We start from the raw sequence: 21950 nt of genomic DNA, 5'->3' as shown, positions 1-21950 counted from the left end.
TTTGTTTTATTTAAACTACAGGCTAAAAATGCTGTTAGCTTCATGGCTTTTTTAAAAAGGGTTAGCAAATGGACCCAAGAGAACCACTTCAATTTCACTTAAGAAAAAACAACAGAATCAAGGTGAAGAATATCTATTCAAACAGTGGAAGTAAAAAGAAAACAGAGCAAAACCATATCACAACATTCTTGAGAAGTTGAACTTTCATACAGAGGTTAGTGCAAGAAGAGACTGACATTTATTTCACTTTATCTAGTGCATTAATACTCCTACAATTCCAATCAAGTTTCTCCACAATACAAGTAGTCACAATGATGAAGGCAAAAATCAAACTAAGTGCAGCTGAGGAGGTACAATGCTTCAGTTTCTATATGGCTAAAACACAGGACTAACAGAAGTGATTCATAGTAGCATCTTTTATGAAGGCTACTGGATGCACTTGGTAAGGAGGATGCAAGAGAACTATTCTCTGCACAAAACCAGACTACAGCCAAGGAGACTATGTCTTTTCTCATGCCTGGGAGAGCTACTGAGGAGTAAGACAGAACAACTGCATTATTGTGCAGGAGAAAAAACAACTTAAAATAATTAACATGCAAGTAAAAGGGAAAAAAATAATCAGGAGGACAAGAAGAGATGCACTGTAACACAGAAAGCCAAAGTAAAAGAAGATGGGCACAGTGTGAGAGTGCAAAGACAGACCTCTAACAAATACCACATACACAGATAGAAGAAAGAAAGTACATCTACCTGGAAAGGGCATGCCAATGCAAAAATTCCAAGCATGGGCAGATGAGAGAAAAAGACTGAATTAGTCATTCTAATAATGCTACTTTGGAATCTTTGGAATGTTTTTTGGGAAACAAACTTCTACTTCTAAAACTCCCTCTTTTCCAGTCACTGGTCACATACATAAAAGGATGCATGTGTTCAGAAAGAATACAGAAAAAGAGATTAAAAAAATATGCTAGTGACACAGAAGTTTAGGAATCATGAACTATGTCACTATGAATTCTCTGGAGGCAGGGCTGATTTGGTTCTTACCAGCTTTATGAGTCTGCATAGACTTTTTAGATTTTCATTGCCAGAAGTACTACAAATTTCTGCCTTTAGGATACTTCTGCATTGTGCTAGCACAACTGTCCAATCACAAAAACAATTTGAGAACTTATCTGGCTGAAAAATAACCTAGTTTAAAAAGTTATTCTCAAGTGGAGAAGCCTCCCATTCTGGTTCACTGCCCAGCAATGCCCAGCAATGCCACCAGTAAGCCAGCACAAGGGAGAAAGCAACTGAAGGGCAAAAATGGGTGGCTGAAGACAGCAGTTCCAAGTGCCACCATGTGCCTAATCATGACTTCTGTTCTGACAACTCAGTTCTGCTTAGCATCTTTTACAGAGTTGCTAATAATATTAAAATCTCCCACTCTTAAAACTGCAAAAGCTTATTTTGAAATTATTTATTTTGAGTGAGATTACTTCATAGGTCTGGCTTAAAATGCAACCATGTAATTTAACTCATCACAAATTAATTGGACTGGAAATTTCTAAACCCTGCTACCAGTATACTTGTCATATAATAATATCACACTCAAAGGCTTTATCCCACTACATTTTACAGACACCTAGAAATGTAGGTGGGAGGACACAAAAGGATAAACTGGGATAAGAACTCATTTGCCTGTGAAATAAACCAACTATTTAGGTATTTTAAGTACAATCACCCATACCATGAAAGACTTTGAAATGTAAAATGTACATTTTATGTGGCTTAAGTTTCATAACGGAGGCCCCACCAAAAATGAAAATGAAATAACCACATGTGAAAATAAACTATATTCTGAAGTTCTTTAACTGGCTGTCTACCCATAACCCTCATATTTTCAACAAATTTACTACAGCATTAAGATCTTAATATTACAAATAGTAGTTCTTAAAAATGAACCCTCCTCCATTCTTAAACACTTTGCTTTAAATTATTTTCATTTACTCATCAGCTCCTCTCACCAACACAAAGCCTAAGGAAGCCTACAAATAACATCCAGACAGACACATATCCTTAAAGTTCATCTCTAGGATGCTGTTTTCAAGTAAATTCACTTATCTGCATTAAATTCGTAGGGCTATTTATGTAAGATTAAATAGGCTTTAATGCCTTTTAAGTTTTTTGCCCTGTTAGAACTTAGCCAAGCAAACAATTGGAATATTTTAATTCTGTATAGGAAAGCCCACATAGGAGCTTAAAACAATGAAATCCACTTTAAAAATTAATTCAAAGTGGTTTTCCAGAATGCTTTCATGTAGGCAACACTACTCTATAAGAAGAAAAAAATCAGTCCATTTAATCTCTGCGTAGGAAACACACTTGGAATTCTAACAACCCGGCCAAAGATTAGTAGATGTGCCCTATTTTTTCAGTAGGTTAATTTCTACAAATTAAGTTATCACACTTAATTGTTGATAAAAATGTACTGCAAGAGTACATTATATATTTCAGACTCCTCAAATGAAACTAAACAAAATGAATTTGAAGTCTCCTAATGCTCACAAAAATATCAGCTAAACATAGAAACATACATGTGTGATGACATGTACGTTGATTTATTATTGATTATATTAATGTAAATACAACTAGATCAATGCAAACTCCTGACAACTTATCTTTATATTTCTGACATGGGTATACTGCTGGTTTTAAAGTGTGCTCATTCAGCTACATATTGCAGTAGCCTTCACTTATATGGAAGTATTAGAATTTAGTGAAGAGTTCGGCAGCAACCGCAGTGATTTGTATTTAATGTACCAAGTGTTCACACATTATATAGGAATCACTGCAAGAACATATATATTACACGTCAAGGCAAGCACAGTTAAACAGCTAAAACCCTTTTTCTCATTAGAAACATGGTTATGCAATTTCTTTGGAAGATGAAGCAACAGCTTTTTCTAGCAAGCACATCTACAGTACAAATTCTACCCAGTACCAAAATCAACTATAAAACTATGCAAGAACCAAGCACAGTTCCAAAAACTGATTTATCATTTTCCTTAAAGTGGTACACTGTACATAGGACTTTATAGCAATGAAGAATTATCCTTTTGCCTGTAAGATACAAAGAGCTGATTCACAGACAAGCTATTTCTTTACATTCTCCACTCCACCAGAAAAAGGAGGAAATGGAGGAAAAGGGGAAATTTAGACATTTATGTCAGAGGATTTTGAAATTTAAGAATGAAAAACATGCTGTGACAGTCACACACCATGCTTTTGAGAATTATTTTGAACACTAGACATATCACATTGTTCTGGACAAAATCAATGCCTACTTCCACCTCACACACCCACTTCTTTTTCCATAAGAATTCAAAACTCTGCAACTACAAGAGAAAACACAGCCAAAAAAAAAAAAAAGCGCAGTAAATTAGATTTGGAATACTAGATACAGAAACATGTAACAGTCAAGAGGCAAGTAAAAACATCTGGGCAGAATTAGCATGGCTGAAGAAGGCTCAAGACCCAACTGATTCTTTGTCAAGAGTCTACCAACATCAGAATAAGATGGAGCTTATACAGGAACTCCTCTGTTCTCCCACAAGAACTCTTGGAGCAGCTTTCCATAGGATCTTACAGCTAGGGAATAAGAAAACAATGCTATCAGTTTGAATTTAATACTCAAACTCGCTCTGTTTCCCAGTGCAAATTGCTAGTTTACACCTGATTTTTCAATACAGACTGATTACAAAAGCTACTTTTAAGACCTTTTTCCAAGAAGTTAAAATAGTGAGCAGCTTTTTAGAAGAACAGAAGAATAAGGGAACTAAAAAAAGGGCCTTTGGAGGAAGAGACATGCAAGGCTGCCAGCAAGACAAACAAGCCAAAGATGACATATGGCCAAAGGAAATCAAACAGAAGAGCTAAGAGAAGCTAGAACCAAGGTGGTATAAAACATGAACGCTAAGGGAGCCTGATGAGATGCAAGAGATATACTCCAGACAAATGCAGAAGAGCAGCAATAAAGCTTCCAGCATTCACGTGTGCATGTGGAACAGGGCAGAAGTCTGTACCGTAACTTCCCATTCCCTTTTAGTACCTTCCTGAAGGGCCAACTCTGATGACTGTGTAACAGAGGGTGAAGATTGTGGCTGTGAAGAAAGGCTTGGAGCAGGTGTCCTTACTGACGAGATCACAGCAGAGGAAGCAGATGTTCCAGCCCCAGGCTTGGTAAACAGAACGCTCTGGCTCACAGAGTGCACAGGCTGTGAAGAATCAATGCCACCTGAAAACAACAGCAGCAAGCAGGAACACTTTGTTTGTATTTGCACAGACAATTACACAACGCAAGCAATCACATCTGATTTCACAATAGCTACAAAAACAATACAGTACTTCAAAGAGAGATGTCTTCAAACAAGTATATATGGGGAAGTTGGTTGGTTTTTTAAATTAAATACCTATAATGTTAAAATTCCATTTAAATGAACAAATTGCTCTGACAACTAACAGCAAAAAGGAAGCATGATATAGTAAGATCAAGATTAAGCAGAAGCTAAATTGACCCATTTTTGATTCATCCCCGCAACAACATGCTTTCACAGGTTCCTCTCTTCCCAGATAAGAGGAACACAGTCCATGTGGGATTGCTCCCTCTAAGTATTCCTCCCACAGGCAGGAAACCTGAAAGTCAGCTGTGTAATAGACCAGTATTCTACCTCCCTCGAAGGGCTGGCACTTTGCAATTTTGGTACTCAGTTATGAGACCCATATTCCAAGCAATCTGTTCCAATCAACCCTGAGTATTCCACAGAACTTCTGATGTGTTTTAAACATCTGGACTAGATATAATCTTCTTAAAATAGTCAGATTAATGCTTTGAGAGATTTAACACAGTCCAGTTGAAATTCCTATCAGATAAGGACAATATAACTTCAATTAAGTTAGCTTTTAAGAGGGTCACTCTTTCTTTATAAACTGAAAAAATTCATCATATTATGATTCTTTCTAAAAAACCTGACATATCAAGCTGTTAAAAACAAGAATTGAAAGGAAATGGTTTTACCAATACTACTCAGTAAACAAACACAGAAATTAAACAAGAACAAAATTCACTGTTTGTATTTGTAGAGTACTTATTTAGGTTACAGAATTCACTAGAGAATGCACATGTAATATTAACTTTGCTTCCTCTGCACATATAGCAGTGTAGTTCCTACAGTCCCTGTCTTCCTTAAATAATGGAGTTGATATCTGAAAGGACTTTATGGGGAAGTTGAAGCTTCCTTTAGAGTGGGAAGAAGAAGAGGTGGCTTAAAATGGTCTTTTTTTCTAATTTACCATCAAAATTAACACATACATTTTCAACATCTTAATAGAACTTCTATTTATTATGCAGTTTTCAAATATAATGTTGAGCATATAGGGCTTTTTCGCAAGTGTTATCAAAATCAAGATTAAAATATATATTTCTCCGAAGTACATACACACAGCATTTTCTATTGAAATGTACTTGCTACCACCTCTGCTTCTACACATTATGTCTTGTAGACTCCCAAAAGAAGCATCAGCACCTGTCAGCAGAAAAGTGCTGGTTAGGGTAGCTACACAGCTTCCTGAAGCAAGATCTGCAAGAAAACAAGGCAAGTTCTTTGTGATATTAGTGTGCTTACCCAGGTTTTGTAGCAGAGAGAGTTGCTTATGGGGTTATGGTATTTTCCACACTTCAAGTCAATATAGCAATGCTTGCAACAAGCACTGCTGTAGAACATCCTAAATGCTATAATGTCAGTGTCACATGTTCAAAGCCAAAACCAATTTACATCCAGATTAGCTGAAGATGTAATACCTTCCTGCCAAGTACCAGTACCTATTCTCAAACAAAAGTTATCCAAAATACCCTTCAAAGTTGCATGGATCCTTTATATGTATTGTAAGAAAATGTTTTTAAACTCTGAGCAAAAAAATAACATAATTTATTCTTTGTACAAAAATCCAACCTGCAAAATTACATGTTAAACTTTATTTGATGACTCTGAAAAGTTTTCTAAAGTCGTAAGTAACCAAGACCAAAGGAAACGCTTGGAGAAAGTTAATCTTTAAAAATATATTGCTAGTAACTACCATCACTAAGACAATCTGCGGTTATCGTAATTATGCTATCAACTTTTTTTTCCCCTTGGCCAGTAAGAAGATTGCACCCTGTCATATAAGTAGTGATCAATTCAGGATGGTGTATTTTAGCTCAAGACAAAGCTGGACTGAACACCAGTTTAGAGTACAAGTTTCCCATCAGCTTATCCAGGTCAAGCCCCATCAGGTCACACAACATTCCCACCGACTGATATCATGAGAAGCCAAAAGCTTTGTCAGGCTGCAATAAATATAAAACCCGATCTCAGTGACACAGTACTTTCTGTCTTTCACCTTCCACTTCTCTCACCTTTAATGTGCACTGAAGTTTTCTCTTGTGCCTTTCAACCATGAACATCTCTTGCACTAAAAATGACCAAGTATACCACTTGGTTACGAAAGCCATGTACCAAGAAAGATCTACAGCTAAAAGTTATGTTACAGAAAGAATCTGCAGAGCTGTGCAAATTAGCAGTGTAATTCATCATTTTTCCTACACACTATCACTTAAGTTTTTTATTTAATTTCCAACTTGAGACCTACAGGTAGTAGTTAAAAAGCGTATCACCACAGTATCTTCTCAAGTTTTCAGAAGATGCAAGAACCACCCCTTTTGAGTTGCTACAGCTGCAATCTTCATTTCCTGCCCCCCCCCCCACATAACAAGCAATTTCTCCTGAGAGATTTACCACCTCTCTGCAGCTTGTTTTTCAACAGCATCCTATCTTGCCAACTTTCTGTATCTTGGCTGCAGTCTGTCCCCTTTTTCCAACCACACCTATATTAGCAGATTTACAGGATTATAGCCTACATTCCTACGGAACTGGGGCAGCAAGGACTTTAGATCCTGATCTGACATAAGGGGAAGTATGTGCAGGAGATAAAGAAATTAAAGCGTCTCCTGCTCAGGGAGACTGCCTACAGTTACAGGACAGTAGACAAGATCCAGGAAGCAAAGAAACCCATACCATATACCTGCAGGAGTTCTCAGTCTCTCTATCCTCAGGGAGGAGACTAGTAAAATTTAGGCATCCTGACTGACATCCACACTGACTGGAAAGCACCAAGAAAAATCGAAGTGCACTGATTTCAGCTGAAGTAAGCTGGAAAAACATTAAGGAAAGCTACTGACCTAGAAAGACAAAAAGCCTTAGTAACACAAAATGTGTTATTTACATAGCATGACACCATTTCTGGACAGATTTATACCAACACTGTTATACTGAAATATAGAATTTAAAACTAGAAGACAGTGTTTTTGCTAGCTGAAACCAGTCTAAACCACTGGCTGCTATTCATCAAAACAAGTCAACTTCCAGCAAAAGATTCCTCTTAAAATAAATTTATTTTCTTCTAGTGAAATCTCAGCAAGCTTCACTGAAAATACTTCAGTGATTTCAGTCAGCAGCTGCCACAGTTTTAGAAAAAGATTCTGCTGCAGTTCTACATCCTTAGTACGTGACATACAGCAGCTCAGGGGTTTGATCTTAATAGAGTCAGCATTTGGGGGGGCTTTCCAAGGCCGTACACAAATTGGTTTCTTTAAAAATCCAATTGTAAGTCCAATGCTTAGAACTTTTCTGATTCAAGTAGAAAACAATTCAGAAATCACCAAACTTCTCAAAAGCTCATGCCAGCTTAAGTTTCCTGAGTAAGTCCTGTTCAAACATACAGATTTTATTAAAAACATGGCATTCTTCTACATAAAGAGTGTTTCATTTTCATCACAGAGAGCTTTCAGTGTTCACTGACTGCACAAAACTGCTATTGAAAAATACATTAAGACAGTAGCATCCTGAGTGACAGTCTTTCGAAGATTTGCTTATTTATAATTTAAGGATTGTAAGGGGTCTTATTTCACAGCATAGCACCAATTATAGCAAGCTATCTTATTGGCACTCTGACTAATAGTAGGATACCATATCAAATTTTTTTTACATGAACAGTCACAGAAAGCACACTTAGGAATTTCAGTATATCTTAAAATTTTTTTCAAGCAATTTTGCTAAAACCTACGCACAGAACAGACTGCAACTGCTTTCCATCATTGTTTCCTTCCCGGAGAACAGCAGGGAGGACAAAATATTCAGAAAAATTCCTTCTTACGAATCATTCGTCATTTCCTTAAATTCCTTGTGTGTTGTACTCAGACACTTTCCAAGGACGTACAAGAACTGGCAAATAATTTTCAAGATCCAACTCCTTTTTTTAAAGGCTGCAAACAATTCAAATACTATATCTAAAATTACTCCATCTGAGAACAATAAGACTGCACTGGGAAATTGTCCTAGTTTCAGCTGGGATAGAGTTAATTGTCTTCCTAGTAGCTGGTACGGTGCTGTTTTGAGTTCAGTATGTGAAGAATGCTGATAACGCTGATGTTTTCAGTTGTTGCTAGTAGTGTTTAGACTAATGTCAAGGATTTTTCAGCTTCTCATGCCCAGCCAGAGAGAAAGCCGGAGGGACACAAGAAGTTGGCACAGGACACAGCCAGGGCAGCTGACCCAAACTGGCCAACAGGGTATTCCATACCATGGGACGTCCCATCCAGTATAGGAACTGGGAAGTGGGGGCGGGGAATCGCTGCTCGGGGACTAGCTGGGTGCTGGTCGGCTGGTTGTGAGCAATTGCACTGCGCATCATTTGTACATTCCAATCCTTTCATTATTGCTGTTGTCATTTTATTAGTGTTATCATTATCATTATTCGTTTCTTCTTTTCTGTTCTATTAAACTGTTCTTATCTCAACCCCTGGGTTTGGCTTCTTTTTCCCCGATTTTCCTCCCCATCCCACTGGGTGGGGGGGAGTGAGTGAGCGGCTGCGTGGTGCTTAGTTGCTGGCTGGGGTTAAACCACGACAGAAATTCAGAAAGCATATCAGTATCCCAAAAAGTAAATCAATTATGCCAGGACCAAACAATTACTTGCCATCTTTTATTTGCCATGTGTTGTAGCAAATGAATTTTTTGTATATTTTAGCCAAAGATGTTGAATTATAGACTAAAAATAAGTCAGATATTATTGGAGGCAGACTGTTTAGCCCCAGACTTCAAAAATGGTGTAAGTCTTCAGAATTTAGTAATAAAACAGCCTGGCTCTTCCTTCAGCCTAGCTACTGGTTGCTATCTTTATTTGCTCTTTCCCAGTCAGTAAATACAATCATTTGTGTGCCGAGGTTGAACCGGGATTCAGAGGGAAGAGAAAAAAGTTATTCTCCAGATAGATCAGTTCCACAATCCAGTCCACTGTGCAACAAAGCACAGGGCATGCTTATCTCAGCAGCTTTACAAGCTCAGAAAGAGTTTGAGTGTAGCTGAAGTAATTATGCCTACAGACTGGCAAACAAATCAACCACTGCAATATTACTCAAGTGTTAACAGAAACAGTGGATCAGTGTCTATTTTCTTAACTGCAAAGTGTGTACCTATTACGCACCACTATCGCAGCCAGTTCTATCATCAGCTCTTTGAAATTCAAGCGTAATGTTACTACTTTTCCTTGAGGCCCTGTATTAACTCAATCACTCCCTTAAGAAGAGCACCAAATCGTTCAGAAGTAAGACTATCCATTGCTCACATTGCTCTTCATGGTCTGGTCAGCTCTACTGTTTCACCTTTAAAACAGCTGTTCCTTATAAAAAAATATTGTTATGAACAAATCATATATTTCAAGACACCTCCAAAGGAAATAAAATTAACAGGCATTTAATTAAAAACTTCTGTAAATAAAACTAACAGTCTGAACAAACAGTAATGCATTTTCATATGACTACTGCAAACCTTACTATTCTGGAACAATACCTGCATTCCGTCAAGTCCAGCTGTAGATTCTGTGCTCAACAGAATAAATTTTTTTGGCGAGAGTTTTAAACCTATAGTCCTTGAAATAATTCATTTTTATGCTCAACCATGAAATGCCGTTATCTTCAGAAGCTTTTTAAGGAGTTCCATATTTTTCTTTTTTAAACAGTATTTTGTTTCATGTTTTTGAAATATTACAGGAAATCGCACAGAGCACCTCACAGGCACAGAATTCAAATCTACTAATATTCAAAGTACTAAAACTGAGCTGAAGGATGACACTCTACATCCTAGTCTGGGGGGGAAGAAAAAGCAATATTGAAACTAAATTCAACCTTGGTATGGATTGGATGAGCTTGATTTAAGCTTAGCTGGCTTTCCCAGGCAAAGCTTTACCATCATCAAAACCATGATCTTTCCTAAGTCCTTTGTCTTAGAAAACCTCAGCTACAAGGACTCTTAAAACAATTCTAATGTTAAATTCTAACCTGAAATATCTGGCATAAAAAAGGTATAGTTCTCCAACATCTGTCTCCGCAGAAAAAGAAAGCCATTACTCTTGCACAGCTTACAAGTCAAAACTGCATGAAGTCAGAAAATTACCAGTATAGAAAGAAAACCAGAATTTTCCTGCACGCACTATTGCTCTCAGAGGGAGAGCAAGATGTTTCAATGTGGAGGCACTCCCACAGCTCTCATCTCTTCCATTCTTCCTACCAAGTACTGCCTACCCCATGAACTTAACTCAGTTTTCCCATGAAGCAGAAGCTGCATCTGCTAAAGAGGACTGAGTGTACTTGCCCTCAACTGGCACCTTCACAACTTCCTTCTTTATAGCTACATCAATACTAGAAACATCAAGTTGTTGCTTACAAAAATCAGCTAAAACCACCGAAATTGCTCCCTCATTCAAATGCTTATCAAAAATATTAATTAAAAACACCCCAGTTGCCTCCAAACCCATGTAGGCTTCTACTTTTTCTGAACCTTCTGAAGAGTGCATGTGTGCTCACTTAGGTAAAATTTAAAGAATCAACTTAGATGACGGCTTAAAAAAATTCTCTAGCCAGAAAAGGAAAAAAGTATCTTTGTGATTAATAGAGATATTTCAGAAATTACACATTCCTTCAAAACTGCATGAAAAAAATTCCCTTCCAAGGCTACACTCACACCCCCCCAATAAACTAAAACCATCCCCCAAATAGTGTCATCTTCTGTACCTCTCAACAGAAACATGTCAGTGATATGATTAGCTGCTATTGTGGGGACTGTGGTAACCAACTGAAAAAAGTTTCAAGAATGAATAAGGACAGAATTCAAAATTATGATACAGAATTTCACATAGTGAACAAGTACAAACCAACAAAAGCACATGATTTCTGATGTTCCCCAAACACACCTGGAAGTTCATTGTCCTTTAAATAATACCATACCTGTATTTATTTGGTTGTTTACTTTAGCAACCGATCCAGTGAGATTCCTGCAGAGGTTGTCTTGAATGGACTGAGCAGATGAAATAGTTGTTAATGTTGTATTATATCCCACTGGAACATGCTGTTGAAGTGAATGAGGTACTGATGTACTCTGGCTAGAAAATGTATTTGTCTCTTTGAACTGTCCAACAGCAGGTAGGGTCTGAGAGGTAAATGCCTGCCCATACACACTGCCAGCAGCCACAGGAGGATAGGAAACATTAGGATACATGGCACTAGAAACCACGGGCATGGTGTAGTGATCAGAATTAAGGGGAAATCCCTGAGATGCAACTGAAGAGCTGACAGGAGTGCTGTAGTGATTACCAAATGCTGAATATGACTGCTGAGCACTTGTACGCAAGTAGGATGCGGATGATATTGCTCCTTGAATAGGTCCTTCAGCTGACCCCACTGTATGGGCAGGAGTTTTGTTGTACAACTGCTGTGATTCCTGTGTATTCAACACATTGGTACCCACAGAAGGTGTCATAACATTTTGTGCTGGTGCTGAATAGTAAGTAGGGTAATAACTGGCTCTGTACTGATTATCCAAATGTGAAGCAGCAGCTTTACTGGGCACTTGGGAATAGTGTCCTGAGGGCACACTGTAGTTTGGAAGATGTGAGCCATAGCCAGAGGGGAACTGCATCCGACTCTGCACAGGACCTGAAATGAAGAGAAAGCATCACATGTATTAAAGGTGCATCTGCTAGTAGTGCCAACGGACTCTCTACTTACTCTAACAAACAACTGGTTTCTTCTTGTTTTCTGTCACTGTTTTTGAGGTCAGCTTCCATCAGCAGAAAGAGAACAAACCAACTATAATGCATGCAAAATGCAGTATTTGAAGTAATTTGCAAACACACACAGAACTAACGGAAAAATGGATTGCTTCCATTATCAAAAGAAGTTTCCATGCCAAGATTGTATGCCTCACACTTGTACTTTGAGTATTTTTAAGAGTTTTTAGGAGGTTAATGTTTAAACAAATAGTGAGCAACAGTAAGCACCAAACTGATGTTTCTAAGTGTCTGAATACAACAGTATGCCTTCAAGAAACTAACTGAATATGGAAAATGAAAAGCTGCAGTCAAACCAATATGTCAATATATAAAAATGCAGGTACTCTTCTTCTTTACAAATCCTCAATATGGTGACCAAGATAAAGTGCTGCAGGGCAGTTATTTTTGTCTTCTATGTTCTTTTGTATTATGCTTTTATGAAAATCAACATTTTTATGAAACTACAGAGTATCTGACAAGGCACTTCATTTCTGTTTATTGCCTGATTCTTACACCAGGTATAAGAGATGTTGGTATCAGAGAAATTCACCTCCACTGTCACCGCAACTGGCTCTGCAACATTAGAGGTTAATTACATATTGGTCCAGCAAGGGTCAAACAAGTACTTGTTGTTTGCTAGAGACCGAATGTTAACTATGTCCAACTTATCAATGGTAAATCTGGAAGTTCTTCCTCAGGTTCTTTTCCTGAACCCCATTTTTATTCTCTAGTGAACCACAAATGCATTTCCTTGATAACTTCCTTTCTTAAAATTACCACACCCTACTGCTTACAGTCACACTGAATGACTATGGTGTTATTTCCCAGCCCTTGGTGAACAGAAACATAAGCACAGCACTTGGCCACTCGCAGACTGAACAGCAGCTGTGATGATAATGAATTGTTGATTTCCCTCCTTATATTTACAATGATTACTAAATGTAAGTATTACTTCTCTTGTCTTGAAATTCTGAAAAGTCACTGTTTCCAAGGAACACCCAGATGTTCTATAATTAACTTGCAAGGCATTTTAATAATGAATTTGTTAACGGAATCCCGTAAGCAAGGAACATACTGCCCAAAATTGCTTCCTGATAAAATTAAAAATGCCTTGTCTTAATTGACAACCCAGAAAGTTGAGTAGAAGAGAAAGGAGCTAAAAAATGATCAGCAGTAACTTGGACTGTTGGGTCAAAAGACAGAAAGGCACTTTGGGAGAAAGCATAAAGAGCTTAAAAAAAATTACATCCTGAGTTTTGAGGAGAGTATGTAGCTATGCTTCGGATTCATTATTTTCTTGAAAAAGTGGGAGCTGCTTCATAGAGCTCTGTAGTTTATTCTCCTTTAAAGGAAAATGATTTTGAGTTAGCAAGTCATTAACAGCTACGTGAACTTTGGCAAAATTTTGACCTGCTTTTTTAAAGTCTGAAAGAGCCAACTCAAAAATACACCAATAACTTATATCTGTCAAGGTTTACTGCTTTAAGCAGTTACGTCACTTAAGATGGCAAGAAAAGATGTTTTCTCTGAAGAGTCTGTGTATTTGTTTTACTAAAATATGAGGAATAAACCAACTGAGCAGGTATAATTTAGAAACTGGCTTAGGAGCACCTGACTTCCAAATAAAAGGTTGCATATCAAATCATCTACTGCAAAGTCTTGCAGTATCTAGCTCTGGTTTAAAAACACACACAATAAATAAAGACAGATTAAATTAGCAATACAAGATATCAGTCTCTACATTATAGAAAGCCCGAGTCATCTTTATTTGCATTTTTAAGTAGAAACATCTGTAAGTTTAAAACTATACATGAGCACACAAGAGTATAAATCCCGTGAAGACCTCACTAAGACAGACACACCTGACATTTGAAAATTTGTATTTTTGATTTCAAACTCCTGGTCCTTTAAAAGCAAGTTTTACAATTACAGATAAAAGATTATTCCCATTATCTGAAGTGAGTTTTTTGCCCATTTGATTATAAAGAACGTGAGTAGAAAGTAATTTTTGTACTGCAATTAGTAGCTGAAGCTAGTAATGATGACTAGATAATTGGACAGTTTTCAACACTGGAAATCTGAGTACATCTTCAGTGTCATTTTGACATCCGGTTAATTGTACAATCTGTCCTGATGTCTCAGGTACTCCACCTTCCTCCCAAAACACCTGACAAATCTCTCAAAAAAACTCCACGAGAGGAGGTGAAAACCTCAGCTGCACAAAGAACACGTACTGCTGAAACGCCATCTCTACAATGAAAGCAGTCAACCTCTCCTTCTACAAACAAATTAATACTTTATAATGTTACAATGTATAACTGCATAGGCATTAACAGCTGAACCCCAAAAGCCTTATCACTTTTTAGTGAGGGGAAAAAAGCCACCACAAAAAAAAAGAAGCAGCGCTATGGCTATACCACTACGTGAATTAGTAAAGCTTTACTTGCTAGTGTCACGTTTGCTTGGTTTTTATGTCCATGCATTCTCTCACATGAATAATTTAGCCATCTGCCACGTACCCTACCTACATGTAGTCTATATACCCTACAACACCAACTTCCTTTCTAGCCAAGAACACCTGTTAGTTTTCTGTAACTTTTAACATCCTTTTATCCACCTCCAGAGAAGACTCACCACAGCTCTCTCACATACCCCTCATGGGATGGACAGGGGACAGCACTACTGTGCCTTGTTAATTGCCTGCAAACAAGCCAGCAAATCAAGCCACTGATGAGCTCCCACAACAGTTCAGTCATGGAATTAACGGCTAGCTCCTTCATTCACCCAGATTCCCATTTTCACAAAATATTCAGGGATTTTGTATCTTTTGGACCTCTATCCTCTTTATCAAGTTTAATGAAACTATCCAAAAGATCCAAAGTCTGAGGAGGGATGGAAAACAAGGCTAAATAACATCATAAGAAAATTATGGTCCCCAAATGCCAATAGTAATCTTACAAACCAGTTGTAGACAACACTAGACAAAAATCTTCTGGAGAACCATGGGGATTCAACACAAGTATCCTCTCAGCATTACATTTCAATACATTAAATTGTTAATGCTGCAGTCTTCCATCACTACTCGAAAAACACATCATCTTTTAGTACTGATTTAACAAGCAACACTTTATTATGCTGAAACTGGGAGACAGGTCATTTTCCACTTAGATACAAAGCCACCTGTAAGGCTACTACAATAAAAGCTTCTCAAGCTTGCAAGACTTTATTCAGAAGAACAGTATTTTAAAGCTCCAGACTTAAGAACATCAACCCAAACAACGGCGGCTTTTTTTTTTTTTTTTTAAACACGTAATTTTAGTATAGGATCAAACTGAGAGCACTGCAGGAAAGAATAAAAAAAAAATACGAACAAGATTTTTTTTTTTTCTTTTTAAAGACTTACGTTATACTAAAACTAAAGTCTCCAAGGGTCTGAAATGGACTTGGTGATTGGGGCCGGGCAAAACTTACTAAAAACAAAGCTGAACATCCTTTTTAATATCACTGTATGTGCAACAGCTTGCTTGCTTTCTGCAAAAACCAGCCCCTCTTTCATCAGATCCCAGTAACTTCAAAGTTTTACCTGAAAAATCCACATTTTATGAAATTAAAACACAGAGCACTCTAAACATCTGAAAGGATGCACTAGTGTTTTCTTTCAGCCAATACAGAAACAGCTGTACTCACTTAAGTATCTTACATTTAAACTCCATTATACTGACATAAAATTAAATTTCAAAAGCAAAGACAATCTTCTTTGTGAAATTTAGTTTCTATCAGACAGAATGGAAATTTCCAGTTACAGAAAAAGACTACACTCTTCCCCTCTACCACCCCTCCTATTACAATTAAAAAAACAAAAGAAGCCTCAAATCCTGTGTTATAACTTCAGAAGCTTAGTACTAAAAGACAGCAGATACACTAGTCTAAAAATTCTGGAATGCTATTGCTAAATGACACAAAGTGACACATTCAGAGTTCTTGCCTACAAATCATCAAATACACATCCCTGTAAGATATCTTAAGGAACAGAGAAGCCAAAGTTAAGTTGAGTAGTTAGAAAGTTATAACATAAAAATTCAAGACTATTACTGAACAGTAATTAAAGTGTTTCGCAGAAAATAAATGGTCTACTACAAGGTTTTAAATGAGTTACTTTTAAGAATATTAGCAGCAACATGGAGTTAACAAATAGTAATGATGGCTCTTTAGAACTACCGTTTCATTCAGTTAAAAACACAAGGAGAACGTTGCATGTCAGTTTCTATTTGTTTCTGTCAAACGCGTTTCCAGGTTATTGATGCTGTAGTAGCTGTGTCCTGACAATGACATGTTTTTTTACTGAAAGCCTTAAGCTGGCATTTTCTGAGTAATTTTGACAAAACTCAGCATTACAATACTAAAGGTTGGACACATTTGAGGCATTAGTATCTCCCCAATATCTACCTTCCTTTTCATTCACTTCAGTGACTTTTGCATTATCTGGAAACTGACTCAAAACCTACTTTATAGGCATGTAAGCGCTTATCGCCTAACTACCCCTTTGGAGATGAGAAATATTCACGAGTAAAAAATTTTGTAGGTCAGTACCCTGCATACTGATCTGTGCAGAAAAAAACCGCTTGTGCACAAAACAGTCTGACTACAAAATAAAGGGTTTAAGAGCGGGAGCTAAAACTCTGTGCGAGCAAGAGGCCCGATTTAGATACAAAACCATCATTAGGTGGGGATGAAGATCACACAGGCATTCTGAAAAGTTAACGAGGTGTATTAATAAAGAACTGATTTTATAGCACACCAATTTAAAAATGAGGAACTGCACGCTAATTATTTTAATTCATAGCACAGTTAGTCCCAACGCTTCTCCATCTGAAAAGCACGTCGGTATTTTGTGACTTTGAGCTGTTTTACTTTTGTTTTTCAGTGACCCACGTTCCACGCGTCCGATCTTGTTTATTCAACCCAAAACCCAAGATCCAGCTGTGCGAACGCCTACCCACCTACTCCTTTCAAGTTCATAAACAGCTACGAAGTAAAGCGAGCACTCTCACCCTCAATACGTGGTTGTCTGCCCATACTCACGCACGACCGCCAGAGCCCAGGCCTGGCGGTGCCTCGGCCTCCAGAGCCTTCCCGAAACGCCACAAAGCAGCCGCCGCGACCCCCGGCAGATCCAAATTCCCGAGACGAGAAAGAAGCGGACACCCCCTCCCTCGCTCCTTTCGCGAGGCGGGGAGAGGCTGCGCCTTCTTAAAAGTTAACTCCGCACGTAGCGGCGGGGGCCCGGGGCGGGACGCGCGTTTCCCAAGCGGCTCCGGCGGGTTCTGCCGCCTTGCAGAGAAAGGGCTTCCTCACCTGCCGGCTCCGCCGCGGCCCACCGCCGGGCCCTCCGCCGGACCCGCGCCCACGCCGCCCCCCGCAGCGGCCGCACCTCCCGCCACCCCAGGAGGAGGGAAAAACGCGCAGCCCCCCCGCCCCCGGCACCCGCAGGGCCCCCAGCCCGGGAGCAGCGCAACCCGCCCCAGGGACCCCGCGGGCGGCCTCTCCCCGCCGCCAGCGCTAGGCCCCGCGCAGGCCGCCGGCCCCTCACCGTTCTGGTAGCGAGGCGCGCCGCTCTGAGGGGCCGCGGCCTCCCGGGAGGCACCCGGCCCGCCCGGGTAAACGGCGGCGGCGGCACCGGCGGGCCGCGGCGGCAGCCCGGCGGGCGCGGACATGGCTTCTCGCAGCGCTTCCTCAACTCCGGCCCGCTCCTCTTCCGCCTTCTTCTCCGCCCCGACGGCAGCCGGGCGCCGAGGGTCGCCGACGGGCGGGAGGCCGCGGCCGCCCCACGGGAGCGGAGAGGAGGGGAGCGCGCAGGCGGGCCCGAGCGCCGCTCCCGCCACCGCGGCCCTGCGGCCGTTAACGCCGCCGCCCACAGCGGCCCCTGGCGGCGCCTCCGCCGCGCACCGCCCTGCCCGGCGTCAGGGAGGCCTGGCGCCCCGCCTCCCGCCGCCCGCCCGGGCCTCGGTTCCGGCCGGCGAGGGCCGCGGCAGGCCGCCTGCGCCACGCGCACCGCCGGGAAGCGCTCGCATGACCCGCTCCGCGACGGGAACGGCCTGCGGGGCAGGGAGAAGCGGCCCGGCCCGGCCCGGCTCGGCCCGCTCAGTCTGTGGGTAACGGGGGTCGCATGCCTTGTCTGTAACCCTGCACGGCCACGTACACACGCTGTACGTACACCTCCCGTCGTTTTGCCTAGTTGAGGCTTTTCTGGCTGTACAGATAATATATGCTGTCTGTATCTTAGGGTTAGGTGGACCCTAGAACACATGGAAGGAACGTGTGTGCTCTGCACAGGGGGAAAAGGCCTCATGAGGTGAGGTGAGGTGAGGTGAGAAGTGACAACTTTCCCTCTGTAATTATTCTATATACAGGCAGAAAAGCCTCGGTGAGGCAGGGTGAGCTGAGGCAAGGCTTTTCTTCCTGTGTGAGGAGTGTACACTGTGTGTATTCTCTCTCTCTGTAGTGTGTATGTACTATCTATACAGACAGAAAGGCCTTGACAAAGAAGGGCAAGGCTCTTCAGTCTTTGTACAGAATGTATACTATATATTCTCTAAACAGAAAGGAAAGTGTTGGCGAGCCTCCCCTGTTGGCTACTATTGGCAAAGGACCTCCAAACGATTTAGCACTTCCCACAGTCAATCACACGCTAAACAGTATTAATTTTGACTGTTTGTCTGTCTCTGCCACCCATCTGTCGTCTGTCATTCACTCAGACGCTCTTCAAGACCGAATTCATTGCTCAGGTTCTTTTATTAGGTGCAGAAATCAAAAGCACAGTAACATACACCGGTGCTTGTATTGTCAAGACCAAGTCCAACAACGCTGAGTCACCTTTACATGTTACATATATTTGACCAGTTCCTTCCCTGTTTGTATGCTGGTTTTCCTACTGGTTGTTATGCATGTCTGTCATTAAATACTTTAATACTTTTTTCATTACTTTGCTTGTATGCTAAGCATATGGTCCAGCTCTGACTGTTACTGTTGTTATGAAGAATGCAGAACATCTTTAAATATTGGAGGAACTGGCTGTATTTTAAAGTTTCTCAGCCTTTGCACTCCATCAAACTATGCAGAGGCATCTCGCACAGGCCTCCGTTAGTCCTTTGAGAGACTGTAGATCCATATCTGAAAGAAATAGTTTCTTCTCCATGTCCTAATAAGCTGGGGCAAGAAATAATGGGCTCAAAATGCAGCAAAGTTCAGGTGAGCTATTAAGAAATATTACGTTAAGATACTAAAGGACTAAGTGACATGGGAACGGTGCGGCGTTGCCATAATTGCAGGGCTCTTTCTTAACAAGGGTTACACAAACATGTTGAGAGTGAGATTGTCATCCAGCTTTGGTGCAAGTGACCTCTTGGAGTTCCTCCCAAAGCTATATTGTTGTGATAGGGTTAACGAATTCTGCTTTTAAAGCTGTTCTTCCTTCTTTGCAACCCATCCTCCATCTCACACAAAGTACTTGTGTGAAATGAATGCATGACAGCAAAATAATTCAGAAATACGGACGATCAGTTGGTTTGTCTTTTCATTCTCTGTGCCGTTTTAGAAGGTGTGTAACTGCTTCCTTGTACTACAACTATATTTTGTCACAGCATGATACACACGTGAATCTGTGTTTTGACACAGGTTTTTCCTTTCCAAAGTCTTGTTTCTCTAAATCCTTGTACTGTGAGACTATAAATATGTCCTGTATCACACAGTCTGTGAAAATTACACATCAATTTATGATCAAGCACAAGGGGATATATATCATTGTGCTAAAAGCAAGAAGAGGCAACTGGGAATTTTCCCATTGTTTTGAATGCTTTTACAAAACCTTCTACATGGCTTAATTAATTATTTTCTGCAAGCAACAATTACACTGTGGTTAAACGCATTCATTCCTAGGAAATCCAGATGTGTCGGCAGCTAGAACACAGGCCCCTAATGGAAATCCACCGTAAACTCAAATCCATTAATTTTGTTTTCCTCATTTATAATGAATCTGAATGCAGATAGCAATTCATTGCAGATAGCAAGAAATGAGTATTAATGTCTGCTGTTTATGTCATCATGCAGCAAATAACACATGAGCTGGCTCACCTAGGGCATTGCTTCCACTTAGTCTATAACAAGCTTACTGGAGTAACAAATTCTTTGGCCAGTTGGTGAGGCTTAATCACTAATAGATTTATTTTTACTTTTGGTGCAGGCAATTTTGCAATGACAGAAAAAGGTCCCTCTGTCATTTGGGTTTGGGGGAGCAGAACATGAAAGTGAATCTCATTAACTGTAATCTGATAAAAGGGGCACTAAATGTCCAAACCTAGAGAGCAAAAGTTATTTTTGCAAGGAGGAAAATCTGGGAACAAAATCATCATAAACTGAGTTAGAAATAATTTTGAGCTTTAACATAACTAAGCCAAGTCTCTTCCACGTTGCCATACATTTCAGAAGGAGAATGCCGAAATTAGGTGCTTTATAATCTCCATCAACAAAATATAGCTGTGGGTGACCCTATCTCACTAATAAATTTCTAATTATTCTCCTGCTTTTCTTACAGGAAGTGGGCCACTTCAGTGCAAAGTAATAAAGCTTCACGTTTTCAGAATCAGAAGTCCCAAATTGTGTTAACATCGCTGTATTTGGGTAAGTTGCCTGTAGTCACTGTAGTGCGATTGCTTTCCAGAACGAGAAAGGCAAATCAAGACTCTTGATGTCACTATAAAGTGTGCCTCTGCTTGGGTCACCTCTGCATCTGACTGAAGGATAAATCCCTGCATCCACTGGGTGAGATCTGTATGATACTTCATTTGTAGCTGGCTAATTAGTAGAAGAGGCCCCAGGGTAGTCATGCTCCACTTTAAATAAAAATCTTTCAAAGATCTAAAACCTACCAGAGAAAGAGAAATCAGTTGTGATGCAGCTCAGCTTTCTTACACATGTACAGATTTACTTTCCATGTAGTTTATCTTATTTTTTTTATCCAGGTAGCTCCAGAGGAGTTCTGTGTCTCAGCAATGCGCGGGGCTACTGTTTGTCTGCCTGAAGAACTTGGCATGTATTCAAGTTGGGTACGCGAGACTGAACTGTGCTAATTTTTGTGGGTTTTTTTTGTTTTCCTTTCTTTTCTTCTGGGGTATTTATACCTGTAATGGAAAAGGCTCAGAAAGCAGCAGGATCTGCCTGGCTGCAGTTTCACCAGTCCTAAGGAAAACCTTATGCATGCATATTCTATACGGACATCATCTTTACCAGTCCCTGTGCAGATTATAGGATAAAGGGGACTGTCACTGCCACTACCAACCTGATGGTGGTGATCCAGCCACCTTTGACTACCTTGGCATCAACAACAGTCTAATTGTCATCATCCTAGCATGGCTGTAAGTGATGTAAGAGAATGATTTAGCTCTTTTCCAGACTGTATTGGTTTTGCGTGGCAAGGTTTTGGTAGCGGGAGGGGTTACAGGGGTGGCTTCTGTAAGAAGTTGCTGGAAGCTTCCCCTGCGTTCGAGAGAGAGAGCCAATACCAGCCGGCTCTAAGACGGACCCGCCGCCGGCCAAGGCCGAGCCAATCAGTGATAGTGGTAACGCCTCTGTGATAACATTTTTAAGAAGGAAAAAAAGTTGGGACAGGCGGGATTCGGCAGCCGGAGAGAGGAGTGAGAACATGTAAGAGAAACAACCCTGCGGACACCAAGGTCAGTGAAGAAGGAGGGGGAGGAGATGCTCCAGGCGCCAGA

At 40.3% G+C, this 21950-nt stretch overlaps 1 protein-coding gene across 11 annotated transcripts in view; it reads right to left on the bottom strand.

Annotated features, from left to right (window-relative positions):
- SEC24B (SEC24 homolog B, COPII coat complex component) overlaps positions 1 to 18082 on the bottom strand; it is a 51710-nt gene extending 33628 nt beyond the window's left edge. For 4 of the 11 annotated variants that reach the window (XR_005932038.1, XM_041122251.1, XM_041122258.1 and 1 more), the window contains exons 1-4: positions 17771 to 18082; positions 11357 to 12064; positions 5478 to 5618; positions 4091 to 4276 (exon numbers count right to left, since the gene is read on the bottom strand). Coding sequence is in view for 10 of the 11 variants with exons in the window: in XM_041122251.1 (XP_040978185.1) it covers positions 4091 to 4276; positions 5478 to 5618; positions 11357 to 12064; positions 17771 to 17894 (1159 nt within the window). In the remaining variant the exon portion in view is untranslated. Of the gene's footprint in view, positions 1 to 4090; positions 4277 to 5477; positions 5619 to 11356; positions 12065 to 17231; positions 17513 to 17770 lie in introns of those variants that run through there. The other 7 variants (XM_041122252.1, XM_041122253.1, XM_030012869.2 and 4 more) reach the window with 7 other exon arrangements.
- Positions 18083 to 21950: the final 3868 nt, after the last annotated feature.

The sequence above is a fragment of the Aquila chrysaetos genome, chromosome 1 (genome assembly GCF_900496995.4).
Source record: "Aquila chrysaetos chrysaetos chromosome 1, bAquChr1.4, whole genome shotgun sequence".
NCBI lineage: Eukaryota > Metazoa > Chordata > Aves > Accipitriformes > Accipitridae > Aquila > Aquila chrysaetos.
This window is presented reverse-complemented; position numbering and strand designations above follow the sequence as displayed.